The sequence below is a fragment of the Onychomys torridus genome, chromosome X (assembly GCF_903995425.1).
Source record: "Onychomys torridus chromosome X, mOncTor1.1, whole genome shotgun sequence".
Taxonomy (NCBI): Eukaryota; Metazoa; Chordata; class Mammalia; order Rodentia; family Cricetidae; genus Onychomys; species Onychomys torridus.
In genome coordinates, this window is record NC_050466.1 from 12,777,347 (window position 1) to 12,797,063 (window position 19,717).

A 19,717-nucleotide genomic window follows, 5' to 3' on the forward strand; every position below is an offset into this window, starting at 1 on the left:
TGGTAGGAATGCAGCTAAAGGTTTAAATTAGGTCCCACGTTTTTTTTTCCTCCAACCTTTTTTTTTTTTTTTTTGCCAGAGCTGAGGACCAAACCCAGGGCCTTGTGCTTGCTAGGCAAGCACTCTACCACTGAGCTAAATCCAAGGTCCCAGGTTTTTAAACACCCCAGATACCTAGTTTTCAATAAGAAATGACTTATCAAGAATATTCCAAGGGGGCTGGAGGAGTAATTCTGTGGTAGAGTGATTGCCTAGGCTCTGGATTTGGTCCTCTCAGTGTGCGCGCGCGCGCGCACACACACACACACACACACACACACACACACACACACACACACACCAAAGTATCTCTTGATAACCAGAAGTTTGTGCGTGCATGCTTGTTTGCCTGTGTGCCTGTGTGTGTGTGTGTGTGTGTGTGTGTAAATGATGATGATGATGATATGTGTGTGTGTGTGTGTGTGTGTGTGTGTGTGTGTAAATGATGATTTAAGCTGTTTTCTAAAAAGGCCTAGGCTGGGGATAATAACACACCTGTAATCCCAGCACTTGGGAGGCTGAAGCAAGGAACATAGCAAGAACATGTCTCAAAAAGAAAACAAAACAAAATCTTCCAGGCATGGTAGTACATGCCTTTAATCCCAGTACTCAGAAGGCAGAGGTAGGTAGATCTCTGTGAGTTGGAGACTAGCCGAATCTACATGGCAAATTTTGAGACAGCCAAGGCTACATAGTGAAACCCTATTTCAAAAAGCCAAAAATAAAATAAAATTCCAAAATAACATTTTCACAGATCTTCTCCTCTGTCATAAATTCAGTAACTTCTCTTGTAAATGTACATTAATTTGACCTTTTACCCATGTGTTTTCTTGCATTTGGTGTTTTTGTTTCAGTCCTTAGATTCAGACTTTAGTTCATTATACAAATGGAAAGATGACTAAGATGACATCACCATTCTAGTTATCATTATGATAAGCTTTGCATTGAAATATGATGTACACCCAGAAAATATAGAATGCATAATTGTATAGCTGAATGAATTTTCATGAATTAAACATATTCATTTAACTGCCACTCAGATCGAGAAATAGAACATTACCAACACCCCAGAAGCCTTTCTTCTGCTCCCTGCCAGTAACTGACCTCCCTCACCGTAGGTAACAGTTTTGCCAGTTTTTGAACTTCATATAAATAGAATCCTATAGTATGTATTCATTTGAGACTGGATTGTTCATCATTATGCTTGTGAGATCCATCCATGCTGTTGCATGTAATAGTTCATTAATTTTCACTCATGCATCATATTTCATTGTGTGAATATGCCACAATTTATCCATTCACCTTTAGTAGACATTTAAGGTTGTTATAATTTATCCATTCACCTTTAGTAGACATTTAGGTTGTTTGCAGCTATTGCAGAAACTGAACCTTTTTACACTCATGTTTGTACATTTTTATTAGCTATATTCCTAGGAGTAGATTTGCTAGGTCAAAGGACATATATCTGTTCATATCCTATATATACCTTATAACTATAATATTTGCTGCCAAAGTTGCTTCTATCAATTCATGCCCAAGTCAGCAATGTCATAATAGGTCTATTTGCTTCAGTTTCTTAATCATCACTTAGACCTTCATAGACTAGTTTGGGGTCAGTCTTTTAAATATTAGCCATTCTGATAGATAACGGTAATTATGATTCAGTATCTATGATAGTTACTGAGGTTGAGAGCCTTTTAGTTGTTTATTTGCCATAAAAGGTAGCTTCATTTATGAAGTTTCTGTCTAGATCTTTTGCTTAGTTTTTAATTGGACTTTTTGTCTGTCGTTAATTGCAAATATCATCTACCCCATGAATTGCTTTTTCACTCTCTTTTAATAACCAGAGTTTTAGTATATGTGTTTTTTCAGTCTTTCCTTTTGTGTTTGATGGTATTTGTGTTTCATTTAAAATATCTTTGCCTACCCTGATGTTATAAATATATTCTCCTTTGTATTCTTCCAGAAGCTTTATGAACTTATGCTTCATTCAAGAAAATTTGTAATCTACCTTTTTCCTTATACAATTTAAAGCACTTGAGATGAATCATTAGCTATAAAGTCTTTTTTTTTAGAAAAATATCTTGGAAAAATTCAAATTTTCTAAAATTGCCTTGTAATGCCATACACCAAAGAAGCACTGTATATTTGATCTTGAAGTCTCTGGAGAGCATGTATTTTGTCCTTTTCAGTTGAACATGAGCCTTTTGAATACAGTTCCCAAAATTTTAGCTTCAATTCTTAAAATTGCTGCATTTTCCTCAAATATTTATTGCTTTTGGTTTTGGATCTCTATGTGATAGAAGAATTTTAATGTATAAATATGTATAGTTATTAACTATTCAAAATACATTATTTGGAATCATAAGCTTTGGGAAGAATGCTTAGAAGAAAATATGGACTTTCTATACTTACATGGTCAACTATTCTTATTACATGTATTGATATGTTTATTAATTGTCCTACATATATAATGACTCTAGAATTAAATTAGCTCTCAGCTCCTTCCAGAGGAATGGTTTTCATTGTTTTATGATAACATGAGTGTGTGTGTCTGTTCCTCTCTCTCTCTCTCTCTCTCTCTCTCTCTCTCTCTCTCTCTCTTTAGATAATCCACACTGTTCTTTAAAAGTGCCATGAAATAATAATCCAGATTTCCTCTTTGTTATATTTTCTGATGCCTCATCTGGTACTTAAACCATCAGTTATAGAATAAGTTGTAGGCATGAAAATTTTCCATTTCTTCCCCTGATTGGTTTTCTTGCCTTGGGTTCTTAGTTATCAGGAGGACTATGGATTTCCTCAAGCTCACTACAAAAGTCGATGCAACAATAGGAATCTTTTATTCCATCATGTAGCCCTGGCCCAGACCTATGGCTGCTTTCATATATGTTTGGGAAATACCTTGAGTTTGTGCACCTCTATGATCTCTTGAGTTTAACTCATTTGCATAATGGAAATAGTAAGAAACATAACATTAATGTTATTAAAACCTGCTTTTATTATATACCATACCAAATATTTTATTTCATGTAAGCATAATACTCTTACAGTTTGGTGTTATTTTAATAATTTTATTATTGTTGTCCCTACTTTTTTACAAAGAAAGCTGAACCTTGTAATTTTTCAGGACCACTTTACAAATGAATGACAGAAAACAAAACAGGTTTGTGTGAAACCTGTGCTCTGCACTACCATCTAGTAGTCTGTCATGGAAGAAAATCATAGATTTTGCTGAAGTGTATGTTTAAGCATGATACCTTTGTGCAGATAACACTCATTACCAGATTTTTCCCTTCTAAGTATACTTGGTAACATTAGACCAAGAACACACAAAACATTAACATTTTCTTAGAATAAATAGTAGTAAGGTCCAGATCTGTGGAGGTGAGTGAAGTATATCATTTGAATAGCTTGAACTGTTTGGGAGGCACACAGGCAGTGGGATCCGGACCTGTCCTTAGTGCATGAGCTGACTGTTTGGAACCTTGGGCTTACACAGGGACACTTTGCTCAGCCTGGAAGGAGGGGACTGGACCTGCCTGTACTGAATCTACCAGGTTTAAATGAATCCCCAGGGGAGTCTTTGCCCTGGAGGAGATGGGAATGGAGGGGAGGGGATGGGGGGAAGTTGGGAGTGGGGAGGACAGGGGAACCCATGGCTGATGTGTAAAATTAAAACACAAATAAAATAAATTTAAAAAAGAAAAAGTTCACAGCAAATGATGAAACTGAATTCACAGAACCATTTGATTCTAGAAAGGGGTCTGCCATATCTCCCACAGTGAATAGCAGGGCATGCTCCCCAGTATGACCAGAGCAGTTTGGCTTATCCTGTCAGTACCTGAAATCTGTCATTTGTTGATTGTTACCAATGTCTTTCTATTGCTTTTCTTTTTTCTTCTTCTTCCTTTTTTTTTTTTTTTTTTTTTTTTTTTTTTGGTTTTTCAAGACAGGGTTTCTCTGTGTACCTTTGCGCCTTTCCTGGAACTAGCTTTGTAGACCAGGCTGGCCTTGGACTCACAGAGATCCACCTGGCTTTGCATCCTGAGTGCTGGGATTAAAGGTGTGTGCCACCAACGCCTGGCTCTATTGCTTTTCTAGGATTATATCTGAAAAAGTAAAGGAAGTTCTCTTTGTTCGGCCCCGGAAATATATCCGTTGCTCCAGCCCAGAGTCTGCAGAGCCTGGCTATATCAATACTCTAGAGCTGGCAGCATCTACATGCCGCTATGACCTAGATGACATGGACACCTTCTGGCTTCAGGAACTCAATGAAGACCTTGGGGAAATGGGTAAGTTGTTTTCTTACAAGTAAGTTGTACATTAACTTCATCAGTGAATTTTTTTTTAAGTTTTAGAACCCTGTAAAACTTACTTTCATCTTGCTTTCCTTTCTTATCTACCCTTTCACTTATTTTTATTTTTGAAGAAGTGAGTTATTTATTCAAGTGCATAACATGTAGCAGTATTTTATCAATATTAATGTTAATCTATATTAAAATAGATTAATAAAATTTAAATGACCTTCATTTTTTAGTATAATAGCACGGATACAGATGGCATGTAAGTTTCATGAAGTTGTTTCATAATGCTAAATGTTGGTGTAGTGATGGTTAATTGAACTTCTGGTTTGAAAGGCTACTGAGACCTATTCTTGGATCAGTCTTGAAAATCATTCTTATTAATGGGCAAGGCCATTAGGTAGAGGTTTTAGAGAAAAGGTCTATCTACAGCATTTAACAGTACCCACTACAAGTGACAGGTTACTATGACAACTGCCCTTTTATAGACTTCTAATTTTGTTGCCCAAAATGGTAGACCTATGGAAAAATATCTCCAAAGTACTTCTTAGCTACCTTCAGTGAGTTCTCTATGCTAAAGCTAGTATATGAATACATGTTTAAAAAAAAGTTAAAATTATATTTAAATCCTCTTTGGCATGGTGATAGAAGTTATTCTGCCAACAACTAAATCTTAATTTTTGCTCTTAAAATTTTAGTATGTTTTGTTTCCTATTAATTTGTCCTCCAAGAGGAATTGGGAGTAGCCTATTTAGAGTGTAAATCACAGAGAATGGAATAGTTTGATTTGCAGAAAAAAAAATGGACATTCAGTACAGAGAATACAAATATATACCTAAAATATATTTTGTGTCCCTAATATTAACATATTTCTTTGCCGTGATGCATTTTTCAGGATGAAGAAACCAGCAGGGGTACCATCACTATTATTGATGTTCCAGACTTTTTGAGCTTTCGATTTTTCTTCTCTACTAAACTTTTTCTTGTCTAGGATCCCATCCAGGACAACACATTTCATTTAATTGCAAATGAAGTGTTTTGTATATGTAGGGGTGAGGCCTCATGGCTTTTTCCCTGTCTACTTTAGCATGTCTATTTTTGTCGTCCTTGTTCAGCTCATTTTTAGGTAGTCATGTTGGTGAGATTTTATGTGTATAGCTTCCTACATCACTAGGAGATACAATCTCACAGCAAACTCCCTGGTCTTCTTGCTTTTACAATCATTCTGCTCCCTCATCTGCAATGTTCCTTGAGCATTAGTAGATATATTTTGTAGATATATCAATTGAGACTGTGCTCCACAACTCACATTTTGATTGATTGTGGTTTTCTGTGATGGTCTCTATCTGTTTCAAAGACAAGTTTCCTTGATGGAGGGTGAAGATTACACTTATCTGTGGACATAAGGACAAGTGTTTAGAATGTAATTAGGGATTGTACTGGTTTATTAAAGTAGTGGTTGTAGGTTAACTTTCAATATCCATGACTTTGCTTGAACTGAGTAATTAGCTAGGTTTCCAGTACAGTTCTCCTCTTGTTAAGTGAATTTTAAATTCAGTTAGAGACCTATTGCTTACTGCCAAGGTATGCATACCACTATTGCATCCTTGAGGTTCTTGTGCTATGCTCAACCCTACACAAAGAACTACAGGCAGTTCAGCAATGCTGAGAGCAAGAGAAATAGAGAAGAGCACAATGATTGGTTACCCAGTACCAAATGGTTAACCCTAAAAACATACATGCATGTAACATTATACAGATTGAACAGGTTATATTTAGGAACATAAATGTATATACACATATTCATGGAACAACAATTAATGAAAAAAGAATCCATGGATTTGAAGGAAAATCAGGAAAGTATATCAAAAGGTTTGGAGGGAGAAATGATGTGAATATATTAAAATCTAAAAAAAAAATAAAAAAATATTTAGTTTTTAGATGTATTTATTTTATGTATATGAGAGTTTTGCCTATATGTGTGTATATGCACTGCATACATGCCTGGTGTCTGCGAAGACCAGAAAAAGGCATAAAATCCCTTGGAACTGAAGTGATGAATGTTTATAATCCACCATGTAGGTACTGGGACTTGATCCTAAGTCCTCTGGAAGAACAAGTGCTCCTGCCCCTTTAGAAGAGTCTTTAAGGAGGATTGCCTTGTGTCAATTTTTTCCATAGGATGAATGATGATATAGTCATGTATTTTAGAGCTTAAAATAAACTTTTTAAAATTATGTTAAGTTTAGCATTTTTGTTCAAATTAAAGAATTTAAAATGTATTCTGACTGCATACTGGGTACTATACTAAGCTATGAGCAAACATCTCATCCTCCCATGTTAATGAATTTGGTATTACTCTTATTTTATAGTTAAGAACAGTAAGATAGCAAAGTTTACATAGCTAATATGAGATAGGTTGGAATTTGAATCCAAGTTCTCATAACTAGACTCTATAACTCTGCTTTTTAAAATTAGATTACAAGCCAGGTGGTGGTGGTGGCGGTGGCGGTGGCTGCAGCGGCAGCGGGGCACGCCTTTAATCCCAGCACTTGGGAGGCAGAGTGAGTTCAAGGCCAGCCTAGGCTACAAGAGTGAGATCCAGGACAGGCTCCAAAGCTACGCAGAGAAACCCTGTCTCAAAGTAGCAAGTTTCTTTATTACATTTTCATAATACTGAGTTTTAGTTGACCCTGTCCCCAGTCCCTCATCTGCCTACTTCCCATCCCTGGTTAAGCCCTTACATTCTTGGTATTCCCCCTTCTGTTTTCAAATCACATGTTCTATTACCTTTCCTATCCCTCTATCTTAATTAGGGCCTCTTTTTTTCTCATCTCATAGGTCCTTTTCTATTTTCCTGAACTCTATATATAATCACTCTCACATAAATATAAATATATTAAAATTAAACTCTAGGCTCCACATGAGTGAAAACATGCTGTTTATCTTTCTGAGACAAGATTACCACCACACTTAATACAATATTTTCCAGTTATATCCATTTTCCTGTGAATTTTATTTTTCTTTATGATAAAGTTCTGTTGTATATATGTACTGTATTTTTATCCTCCATTCATCAATTGGACATTTATTTAGGCGGATTCCATTTCCTTGATATTGTCAATAGAGCAGCAGTAAAAAACATGGATATGCAAATATCTGTGTGATGAGATATAGAGTTCTTTGGGTATATATTCATTTTTAATTAATTTATTTATTCATTCATTATGTATACAGCATGTATGACTGCAGGCCAGAAGAAGGCACCAGATCTCGTTACAGATGGTTGTGGTGGTTGCTGGGAATTGAACTCAGGTCCTCTGGAGGAGCAGTCAGTGCTCTTAACCTCTGAGCCATCTCTCCAGCCCCTACATTTTTTTCCTACATATATATGTGTGTGTGTGTGTGTGTGTGTGTGTGTGTGTATTTTATATATGCGTATGTAAGTATGTGTATATATGATATCTCTAGGCTGAAGAATAAGCCTGAGAAAATTTGCTTCATAAATAGATAAAATTTTAAGAGGTAATTTATACAGATTCTTTATGATGTCTTACATTACAAATATTGTTGTGTAAAGTTATCTTGGATCATTTTGAAAAATTATTCCTTAGCTTCTAAGAATAAATAATGTCCCCAAAAAAATCATTGGTTCTCTTAAGAAGAAAAATTCTTAGTTTTTACCAGCATCAGCCCTATGAATCTTTCAGTTGGGTTAAGTGTGGAAGGTGAGGAGAAAAATAAAAGTATGAAAAGAAAAAAGAATCAGGAAGAAAATGGGTAAATTCAGAATTACATTTAAATCTTTGTGAATGTTAAGAAGTTTCTATTACTGTTTGTCATTGAAAATAGTATTTGATTTTTTTAATCAGGTTTGAAAGCAGTATTTCATATACATAGTCATGTATACATATTACCTAGACTTTTCTTTTATGGGTTAATACATTATCATATGAAAAATTCCTGATAGTTCTTAGTGAAGCTAAGTTACTAGTAATACATTATTTGTGTTCAAAGAAGTAAGAGATTTAAATGCTACCAATTAAAGTATTCAAAGTTACACCTTTTGGTGAAAGTCTTATATTAGTAGGAATAAGAGAAAATCAATTGAAATTTTAGCATGAGACTAACTAGGATTTATTTTTTAATTTTATATATATTTATGTGTGTGTGGGTACTCATATACTACATCTTGTATGCATGTGTGTGGAGGAGAACTTTCAAAAGTTGATTCTCTGCTTCCACCATGAGGGCCCCAGGGATTAAAATCAAGTCATCAGACTTAGCAGCAAGTGCCTTTATTCACTTTATTCACTAACCACCTGTCTATGATTTAGTAAAAAATGTAAGCGTCTATAATATTTTAAGAAAATGTGCTAAAATGTATTTCTTCATTAATGTATCAGACACTAATTTTATTATAATTGGTGTGTTAGAATTTCCCTAGTTAAAAAAATTCCTTGAAATCTTGTTGCTTTAGATCAGAAAAAGATGTCTTTATCCTTTAGCACTCTACCTACCCTCCTGCAGTGGATTATTTGGGAATGACAGCTGACAGATGAGTTGGCTGACTGTTTTTATTTTTGTGCAGGTTATGGGCCAATTGATGAGACTCTTATGGAAAAGACAATAGAAGTTCTGGAACGCCACTGCCATGAAAATATGAACCATGCTATTGAGACAGAAGAAGGGCTAGGAATAGAATATGATGAAGATGTGATCTGTGATGTGTGCCGGTCTCCAGACAGTGAAGAAGGGAATGATATGGTATTCTGTGATAAGTGTAACGTCTGTGTGCATCAGGTTAGTGAAAATGGAGACCACCCCCTCATACAAGTGTTAGTGTCAAAGTCAAGAGACAACTTTTAGGAGTTGGTTCTTCTATGTTGTGATTCAGGGGATTAAACTAAGATCATCAGACTTGGTCCAAGTGCCCTTCCTGATGAACCATCTCCTTGGTCCAATGGTCAACATTTTTGAAGTTCAGTGATTATTATTTCTAACACTCATCTGGAAAATGTCTTATATTTAAAAGTGAAAATAAAATTAGGCTCTGCTGTTCTTCAGTACTTCTCTAGAAACGTTATTTCTTATGATCCTTAAGCTGCTTTACCTGCTAATATTCCCTCAAGGGGCTAAACCTAGGTCTTTATTGTGTCATTTCATGTCTAGACCATTGAGATTTTCTCATTTGATTCATTCAGGAAGTCCCTATGCTTCTTGCCTAGGAGACTTTCCTCTACATTGGAGACATTCCTATGCCTTAGAATCTTTAGGACATCATAACTGGCCCATTATCAGTAACATATATATAGAAGGCAAGATTTCTTATTTTAGTACCCGAGGCCCTCCCTATTCCCAGAAACCTAGGTCAACCGTACTTTTAGAGACCACAGTATTCACGGGCTCTAAAGGACTGTCTTAACACCTTAGTATTACAAACAATATAAGGAAAGGTTAAGTGACTTTACCCAAGTTAGTTATTTGTCATTCATTCTGTCACACTGTCATATTAATAATGCTAATATTAGTGGTATCAGCACTCATTTCAACTCTTGCCCATGTCCTATGCTCTGTTCTGTGGTAAAACAGGGTCACTTAAGGTACAGTGATTAATATTGCTAACCCTATCCTATCTCCATTTTCAGCCATGTCTAAATTTAAAAATCTCTTCTGAGAGCTAGAAATGGTTCAGTTGGTGAAGTATTTGCTGCCAAAGTGTGAGAACCTGAGTTCCCAAAACACATATACAGGGGCATACATGGAGAGTCAGAGATAGGATTACTGGTAATTTCTGGCCAGCCAGTCTAGCTGAATCAAACTCCAAGTCCTTCGAGAAACCCTGGTTCAATAAACAAGGTAGAGGCCAATTGAGAAAACATTCAGCAGTGACCTCTGACCTACACATACATACACACACACACACACACACACACACACACACACACACACACAAGTACCCATGTACACATGAGCATACCTACACACAGTCTTGTCTCCTACCTAAAGTTATCAAAGTGTACATATCTTCCAAACTATAGTTCAATTCTTGACTTCTCCCACCTAACTGAATTTTTCCTCTTCTGAACATGTTGTATATTTTATTCATATTATTGATTTATCTAACAAACACTGTAAATGCACTAAGCACCATCAATGAGCCAGGACTTTGCTGCATTATGGTGACACAGTGATGAAGAATCAGATGGGCTTTCTCCCCCTGCCCCAGGGAAAATCATAGTATAATGACTAAAAAGAAACTACCAATTTACCAGAGTGCCAGGTGATTTTATAGATTATAAATCCATGTGGAAATACATGAAAGAGATAAAGGTAAGAAACAACTTCCAATAAGTGGCACCCATGCTGAATCTTTATGAGTAAAAACAGATGTCAGTTAAACGAGAGAGGTCTGTTCAGTCAGAAGAGAATATATGTTCGTGGCAAGTAGTCAAAGTGGGCAAAATATTTTGGAACCAACTATATGTACTTTAAGAATAGAGGAGTGGAGTAGGAAAATCCAGGAGCTGGGGGTATGGAAGGAAAAAAGGCACACAGGTGAAGGATCTTCTGACAAACTAATAAACTTCTGATTTATTCCATCAACCCTAAAAGGATATTTTTATTCTAGAAAGATCATTTTGGTCAAAACTACTAGAACGATGAGCCTTCATAACATAGGAGATAGGCCAGGCAGTGGTGGCACACGCCTTTAATCCCAGCACTTAGGAGGGAGAGCCAGGCGAATCTCTGTGAGTTCAAGGCCAGCCTGTTCTGCAGAGTGAGATCCAGGACAGGCACCAAAACTACACAAAGAATCCCTGTCCTGAAAAACAAACAAACAAAAAAAAACATAGGAGACCGAAAATGACCAGAACTTAAGACTTCTCTAGGTCGCCTAACCATAACTTTGTGTATCATAGGAGGAACCCAGAATTTTTTTGTCACCACTTACCTTAATCACTGTTCTATTGTTGTAAAAAGGCACCATTACCAAGGCAACTCTTATGAAAGAAAGCATTTAATTGTTCACAGTTTCAGAGGTTTAGTCTGTTATCATCATGGGAGGGAGCATGGTGGTAGGAAGGCACTGGAGCAGTAGCTGAGAGCTACATCCTGATCCATAGGCAGAGAGAGTGACTCTGGGCTTTTGAAACCTCAAATCCCACCCTAGTGACACACTTCTCCAACAAGGCCACACCTCCTAATCCTATCCTTTCAAATAGTGCCACTCTTCAGTGACTAAATATTCAAATATGTGAACCTTTGGGGGCCACTATTATTCAGACCACCATACCAATTTAACATTTTTCTTCATTTACTTCTATCTTTAAAATAGTGAACTTAGAAATTTTCTTTTCTTTTTTTTTTTTTGTTTTTTTTTTTTTTTTTTTTGAGACAGGGTTTCTCTGTGTAGTTTTGCACCTTCCCTGGAACTCCCTCTGTAGTCCAGGATGGCCTCAAACTCACAGAGATCCACCTGCCTCTGCCTCCCGAGTGCTGAGATTAAAGGCATGCGCCACCACCGCCTGGCCAGAAATTTTATTTTCATTGTACCAATTATTGGCATTTGTATTATATTTTCAATGGAAGCAAAATCTTTATGACTTAACTATGAACTTGAAGTATCTGATAATGCAGATGCATAGGTCCGCTCATACAGTTAATTTCAAAATTAGAAATCTCTTTTCTCTTTACTTGTAGCTGAAATTCTGAACCAGAACTAATTTGTGGACAGTACCAGAACTTCGCTAATATGAGGCTATTTATAGTCTTTACCTATTTTATGCAATACATTTTTAGAGAAATACTGACATATTATATGGTATTGTTCCTGGTACCACTGGGCTTATATAATATACCATATGTATAACTTTACTAAGATCTGAACAGTTCTGAACTTTATGTTTCTTACCAAAGAGGTTTCAGATAATTATTGATCTATAGTAGGCTTGAAGGGAATAAGGCAGAATTTCCCCCAAGAATATGGCATTTGTTTTAGAAACACACCAAGTCACTACAAATGATAATCTTGTCACACTTTGGCAATAACAGCTTACTGGACCTTGCAGACTATAATCTGATATATGTGGGTGCTGGGAATATATGAAATTTCATAAAAAGAGCTTCTTCTAATCTGGGCATGGCAGTGTACTTGAGGCAGGGGATTCATGAGTTTGGTGGGCTACATAGCAAGTTCCAGGAAAATCAGAGAGGGAGGGGTGTGTGTGTGTGTGTGTGTGTGTGTGTGTGTGTGTGTGTGTGTTACATGTATATAACATCTGAAAAAAGCAGGAATCATAAGAGTAAAATACTGAGATTCTTATAAAGTGGGTGTAATTACTTGGATCATAAATAACTACTTAGGTTAGAGCTCCCTCTGTTGACTATAAAGTAACTTAAATAATAATTTAGAATATTGGTTTGCTCTCTAAAAGAATAGTGGCATATTGACATCTAGATTTGTTAAACATAATTTACCTTCTTTGCTCCACCACATTGTGTTCAGTGTTTGTTCTTCAGTGACAATATATTACTTTAGAAGTTTGTATCAATAGACTTTAGATTTTAACATCATTCAACTTAATTTTTTCTTAAAAACATGTGAAAGTTAATTAAAACAGTTCCAGGTCCTTTTGTGTGTATCCATTTCTGCTTCTTAGTATAAATATTGAATACTTAGATTGAGATTGGATTAAATTTAGCTAATAGCACATACTTTTATTTTGTTTTGTTTTGATTAAGAAAATTTTTTCATTCATTTTACACACCAATCAAAGATCCCTCTCTTTTCTCTTCCTGGCCCCCAGCCTCCCCCTCCCAACCCACCCCCACTCCCCCCAACAAGAAGGCAAAGCCTCCCATGGGGAGGCACATCCAGTAGAGGCAAGTCCAAGCCCTTCCCCCGCCTCAAGGCTTCATGCAGGGAGATGCAAATCAAAACAACTCTGAGATACCATCTTACACCAGTCAGAATGGCTAAGATCAAAAGCATTGCAGACAGCTTATGTTGGAGAGGATGTGGAGCAAGGGGAACACTCCTCCACTGTTGGTGGGAATGCAAACTTGTACAGCCACTTTGGAAATCAGTGTGGCAGTTTCTCGGAAAATTGGGAATCAGTCTTCCTCAAGACCCAGCTATACCACTCTTGGGCATATACCCAAGGAATGCTCAATCATACTGTAGTTTTTATAGCTTTCATGAATATAGTTGACACTGAGTCTGACATTCTGAAATTATTCTTAAAACATATTAGTAAACATATGCTAGGCTCTCAACAGAATTTACAATTGTCATCATTTGTGATCCATAAAAAGATGAGACTCACTATGATATATATGCTTTTATGATCTTATGACTATTATATCTATAAAAGAGCTCACTCTCTAAATTATTTTGTGTTCCATAGAATGACCAAGAGCATTCTTAGAACCAACCACTGACTTCAAACAGGCTGCAATTTGGGGGGGGAATTTTTTTGTCATTCCCTAGCAACATTCTAGGTCTCAGGGAAAAGGGGTTTCAAAGATAGAAGCCTTATAAAATGATTCCCTGCTCACATGAGAGCAGCCTCATTGAAGTCTAGCCTAGTTGGAAGTCTAGCTTGGGTTCTTGAACCAAATTATTAATAATTTGTTCCCACAATACACCTACCTGTTCAAACTAAGTAGGGAAAGGGGCATTTGTTGTAATTCAGTGATGAAATTATGCCTAGCTACCTTCTATTCTTACTGAGGTTATGAAGCACAAGAACAAAACTAGAAGAGTAAAATACAGATGCTATTTAGTTGATGAGGGAAATCACATGAAGTAGAGGATGAGAGTCTGACAGTAGGGCAGATATAAGACACATGGACATGAGAACTAGAGTGAACAGTTATGGAGATAACTGAGAGGCCTGCTTATACAAATTAGATACCATATGTTTAACTATGATGGGAGGTGAGAAGAAAATAAGGTGTGAGTAGATACATACTTGAGATTAGAGGCCAGCAAACCCTTTCTTTAAAGGGTCAGAAATACTTTAAACTTTGCCAGCTGTATACGGTCCTATTCTGTGTTTTTTTCTTTTTCCTCTTACAACTCTTTTAAAGTGTGAAAAACATTCTCAGTGTGTTAGCCATATAAAACAGGTCTTAAGTAGTAGCCAACACCTAGTTTAGATGATGGTGGACAAATGAGATAAGAACAGGAGAAATCCCTGGAGAATTTACTGCTGTTCTTGATTTTACTGAAAAGAATCTGGTAACTAAATAGAGTGAGGGTTAAAGCTATAAAGAATGAATAAACAAATTTAGAAATAAATCTATCCTAGAATAGTATAACAATGAGTTGGATGGAGCAGTAGTGGTGAGGATAGGAATGGAAAGGAAGTTCAGCTTCGGTGTAAGAAGCAAGTACCAGGGACCAGTGAATGAGCGATAAAAGTCAGAAATTTGGTCTGAAAGATGTAAAAGGAAGCATGGTATAAAGTGGAAAGGAGATTAGAAATGGGTGATGAATCTTACCTAAGGATGAATATCTTGGAACCCACAAATTTTGGAACTGCTAGGGTGAATCAGTTCATCAGTTAATGGTATAGGGTTATTTAGCCATGTGAGGAACCTAGAGGCACCTAGTTTTCCTCTGAAATAGATTAGAACAATAAAGAGGGTGAAATGGACAATTGAAGGTGGGGGTGGGGGTGTCTAGAATAGTTTCTAAGTAATTGTCCATCTCCCTGAGTTATTCATTTGTTTTCTAATATCATTCCATAAAGAATTAAAAAGGCTCCCAGAACTCATTATGGATTATTGTGATTCAACTCACAAGCCTCCTTTTGGTCCAACCCAAGCAAATAATTTCTATAATATGCTGAAATTTTTTTATGTACCAGGTACTATTAGATTCTTTATAAACATTAGTTTATTTGTATCTCATACATTTCACTATATTCCAACACCTTTTTTCTTGATCACAATAATACATGACATGTTGAAGTTACTCTGTTATTGCTTTTCTGACCTGTTATAATATATAAAATTGAAGACAGTTTAGAAAACGGGAAAGAACCTATTTTCAATAAAAAAAAATTTAAAAGAAAGAAAAATGCCTATAACCCAACTCTCAGCTAATAATTGGCTAACCTTGTGGTGAATCTCCACCTTGTCTTTTTCTATTCCCCTTTAAAGTTAGTTCTTATAGATAGGCATGCTAATCTTAGTTCAGATGCTTGGTTTTTGTTTTTTTTTTTTTTTAGGGTGTTTAAAGATTGCTAAATCCAGAATAAGAATTTGTTCAACTATATTTGTCTTTCTCCCAGGAACAGAGAGTATTCTCCTCACTGTGTCAAAACAGGTGTTGGTGCTAATACAAAGACACTGACCATTCTTCCCTCTCTTCCTCATGCCTACAGGCTTGTTATGGCATCCTTAAAATTCCAGAAGGCAGCTGGCTATGTCGTTCCTGTGTCCTGGGCATTTATCCACAGTGTGTTTTATGTCCTAAGAAGGGTGGAGCCATGAAGACCACCAGGACAGGGACTAAATGGGCTCATGTCAGCTGTGCCCTGTGGATTCCAGAGGTAAGAAACCATCCAAATCTGGGCCCATTTACTCCAGGGTGCCCTCCTTCCCATGATGTTTAGACAGACTCAGACTTGTCATAGAAATTCTTCCTGATCACCTCTATTTCTGAGATTTCTGTGCTACATCAGGTCTTCTTGGACACAAATGTGCATGTTAGCACATACTTACTTATTTGTGGGTGATACTTTCAGTGGTATTTGATAAATTTGTGTGAGAGAAGAAGATGATGAGATAGCATAGTTGTTAGGAGCACATACTGCTTTTGTAGAGGATCTGAGTATAGTCCCAGTAGCATGTCAGGCAGTTCACAACTGACTGCCTTTAATTCCACCTCCCAGGGAATTGATGGCCTCTGGCCTCCAGAGGCATCTGTACACATATACATATACTCATACACTTATATGCATAATTTTAAAAACAAATACTTTAAAACTATTTATAAAATGGATAAAACTACTTTTAAAAAAAGACAAAGATGTGAGAAACACTTTTTAAAAATAAACCTTAAAATACCTGTAGCCACAAATCAGACTAAGATATGAAATGCCACAGAAATATACAAATGGCATCCCTGAAGGCCCCCTCATAGCACCTCCTTTCCCTATTTCCTGAGAGCAACAACTATTTTGATCTTTATCTGTATAGATAAGTTTTGTATATTTTTGAGCTTCATGTAAATGGAATTCATAGAGTAAGTATTCTTTTCTGTCTGGCTAGCACTCCATGTTGTAGTATGTACCAGTAGTTCATCAGTTTACATTGCTTAGTAGTTTACCATTATGTGGATATACTATTGATCCATTCTACTTTGGGTCTCTGATTTTAGGCTGTTAAAAATAAAGTGAGCCTACTGTGGTGGTTGTCCTTTACTTTTTGTTATTTACTTTTTTTTCTTTATTATTATTATTATTATTATTGTGTGTGTGTGTGTGTGTGTGTGTGTGTGTTATAATTTTACACATCAGCCATGGGTTCCCCTGTCCTTCCCCCCTCCAGCCCCCACCCTCACCTTCCCCCCATCCCCTCCCCTCCATTCCCATCTCCTCCTGGGCCAAGACTCCCCTGGGGATTCATTTAAACCTGGTGGACTCAGTATAGGCAGGTGTTATTTACCTTTTTAAAGACAGGGTCTAACTGTTTGCCTGACTAGCTGCCTTGGAACTCACAAAGATCCACCTGCCTCTGCCTTCCAAATTCTGGGATTAAAGGCCACCATACCTAGTTCTCTTTTACTTATAAGCTCTTTTGGGGCCTTAAACTCAACAGTTATCTAAGACTTTATTCAAAATTCTATTCCTTGTTATCTACCTCGATCCTGTAGTTGCAGGTATTTCCTGAGGTGGTATTGTTAATTAACTTAATTAAAACATGGCTTCTAAACTAAGCATGGTAGTACATTCCTATAATCCCTATACTTGGGAGACTAAGGCAGGAGGGTTAAGATCTAGAAGCCAGCTTAGAACTGTGTAGTGAGCTCAAAGCCAGCCTGTATACCTAGATCCTGTAAACAACAACAACAAAAAACCCAAGGGTTTAGGCTAGGGTGTAGTTAGTGGTAGAGCATTTGCCTAGCATGAACAAGACAACTCTCCAGTACCAAAAAAATTAAAATTTAAAAAAGGTTGAAGCCAGGCCTGGTACATATGCCTGTAAACCCATATCTTTGGATAGAAAGGCAGGATAATCAAAATTTCAAACCCTGGCCTGCATAGTAAGCTCTAGACTAGCCTAAGCTAGAATGAGACCTTGTCTCAGACCAAAAAACAAGAGGTAGGGAATGTAGCTCAGAGGTAGAGCACTTGCTTTGCATGTGCAAAGGTCTGGGCTTGATCCCTAGTACCACACACATAAAAATAAAATAAATCACCTATAATCCCAACACTCAGAAGGCTGGAGTAAGAATATCATGAGTTAAGGGCTACCCTGAGCTACATAGATGCTATCTCAAAAATAAAAAAAATACAAACTTCATCTAGGCTTCTAGGGTTTTCCAATGTTTTCTCTGAGTCTTATTTTGTTTGCTTGCTTGAGTGACTTTGAGTAGAGTTTTGGTGTGAGACAGGATAGCAAGTATCACAGGCTACCATTTAACATCTAAAGGTAAATTGGAACTTCAAAATCCTCCTACCAGGCCATCACAAATATGGGAATGGCAGGTAGATGCCACTATTCACTCACTTATGACAAAACATTTAAGAGTATTTGGAATCACATATAAACTTTTTTTTTTTTAATGTGACAATGGTAACTTTTTTTTTTTTTCCTGACATCCAGGACATTGGCCTTGCAGACATTACTAAGTCTACCATTAGGCAATCTTTAGCTATGAAATGCAACCTATGATCGCAAACACATCCCTCCTTGTACTATCCAATGATAATATTTCAGGTTTTGGTTGTGAGACCAGGCTTGTTCATACATAGGACGTTAAGGGTAAAGTATCATTTGTTGGAAGCCAGCATGGTCCACCTTGTGAGTTAGATGCTACCTTTAGACTCACATCTAATTCCTACACATCAAAAGTGAAATAACCTGTTACATGTTCATGTCCATAATCTAGTACCAAGATAACTGGGGCAGGCAGGCAGGTTTCCATGAATTTGCAACTTGTCTTTCTACTCTAAGAATTTCAGGGATATTTACACTACTGAGTATGATCTTGTCCCCAAAAACATAAATATATGAACAAATATACTAATGCATTCCAGAATGAACTTTGAAATAAATTTTTAATGGTCCTGTGTGGGGGGGGGAATACAAACTTTCACAGATATTAACCTTTTCTTAGGGCTTCTAATTCTTGATTTCCAGTACATTTTGGATTATTAAAGATCTCTCTTTCCTGATCTGAACAGAACTTGTACTAGATGAACCATCTTAGTTTGATAGTTACTCACTTTTTAAAACCTGTTTCTTTCCAGTGCTGGAGAGATGGTTCAGGAGTTAAGAGCACTGGCTCCTCTTCCAGAAGACCTAGGTTCAAATCCCAGCATCCGTATGGTGGCTCAAAACCATTTCTAACTCCAGTCCCAGAGAATCAAATACATTCTTCTGGCCTTTGTTGGCACTGCATGCATGTGGTGCACAGATATACACATAGGCAAAACACTCATGCACACAAAACAAAATGAAAAATAATAATTTTAAAAGTTTATTTCTTGGGTCTGGAGAAAGGGCTCAGCAGTTAAGAGCACTGGCTGCTCCTCTAGAGGACCCGCGTTTAGCTCCCAGCACCCATATGGCAGCTTACAACTGTCTGGAACTCCAGTTCCAGGGGATCCATGGCACCAGGCATACATGTGATGCACATATACATGCAGGCAAAATACTCATACAAATAAAATAAATAAATCTTTGTTAAAGTTTATTTCTTAAAAAGTCATGTATATATAGTTGTAAAAGAGAAACCGAGAACACATTTTTACCAGTAGTTACGTGACCCTTTGTTTCCATATGGAAAATATTTTTTCATCTTTTTTAAAGTATCCCTTTCCTTTCAGCATCCCCAAAGACTTAATTTCACTTTGAAGCTACTTTGGCTGAGAGAGTAGGGTAAGCTGGTAATAGTTACATAGTTTTAAAAATTGGGGTTTAGAAGTGGTATCATGCTCATTCTTTCTAATTACATGCTGCAGTCTCTTCATTACATAAATTTGCTGCTACTTTCCAACAATATTATCCTGCTTTGTGAACCAAATATAAAGATCTGTCACTGCCTATCTTTATTTTTAGTTGATTAAATGAAATAGCAAGGCATGTGGTACCATCTTTAACATAAGACAGATACTAGAATTTCTGAACTTTAT

General features: G+C 36.7%; 1 protein-coding gene across 1 annotated transcript in view; it reads left to right on the plus strand.

Annotated features, from left to right (window-relative positions):
• Jade3 (jade family PHD finger 3) overlaps nt 1-19,717 on the plus strand; it is a 130,160-nt gene that overhangs the window by 85,562 nt on the left and 24,881 nt on the right. Inside the window, exons 6-9 of the mRNA XM_036174852.1 lie at nt 1,080-1,157; nt 4,144-4,334; nt 8,935-9,146; nt 15,740-15,907. Coding sequence (XP_036030745.1) covers nt 1,080-1,157; nt 4,144-4,334; nt 8,935-9,146; nt 15,740-15,907 — 649 coding nt within the window. The remainder of the gene's footprint in view (nt 1-1,079; nt 1,158-4,143; nt 4,335-8,934; nt 9,147-15,739; nt 15,908-19,717) is intronic.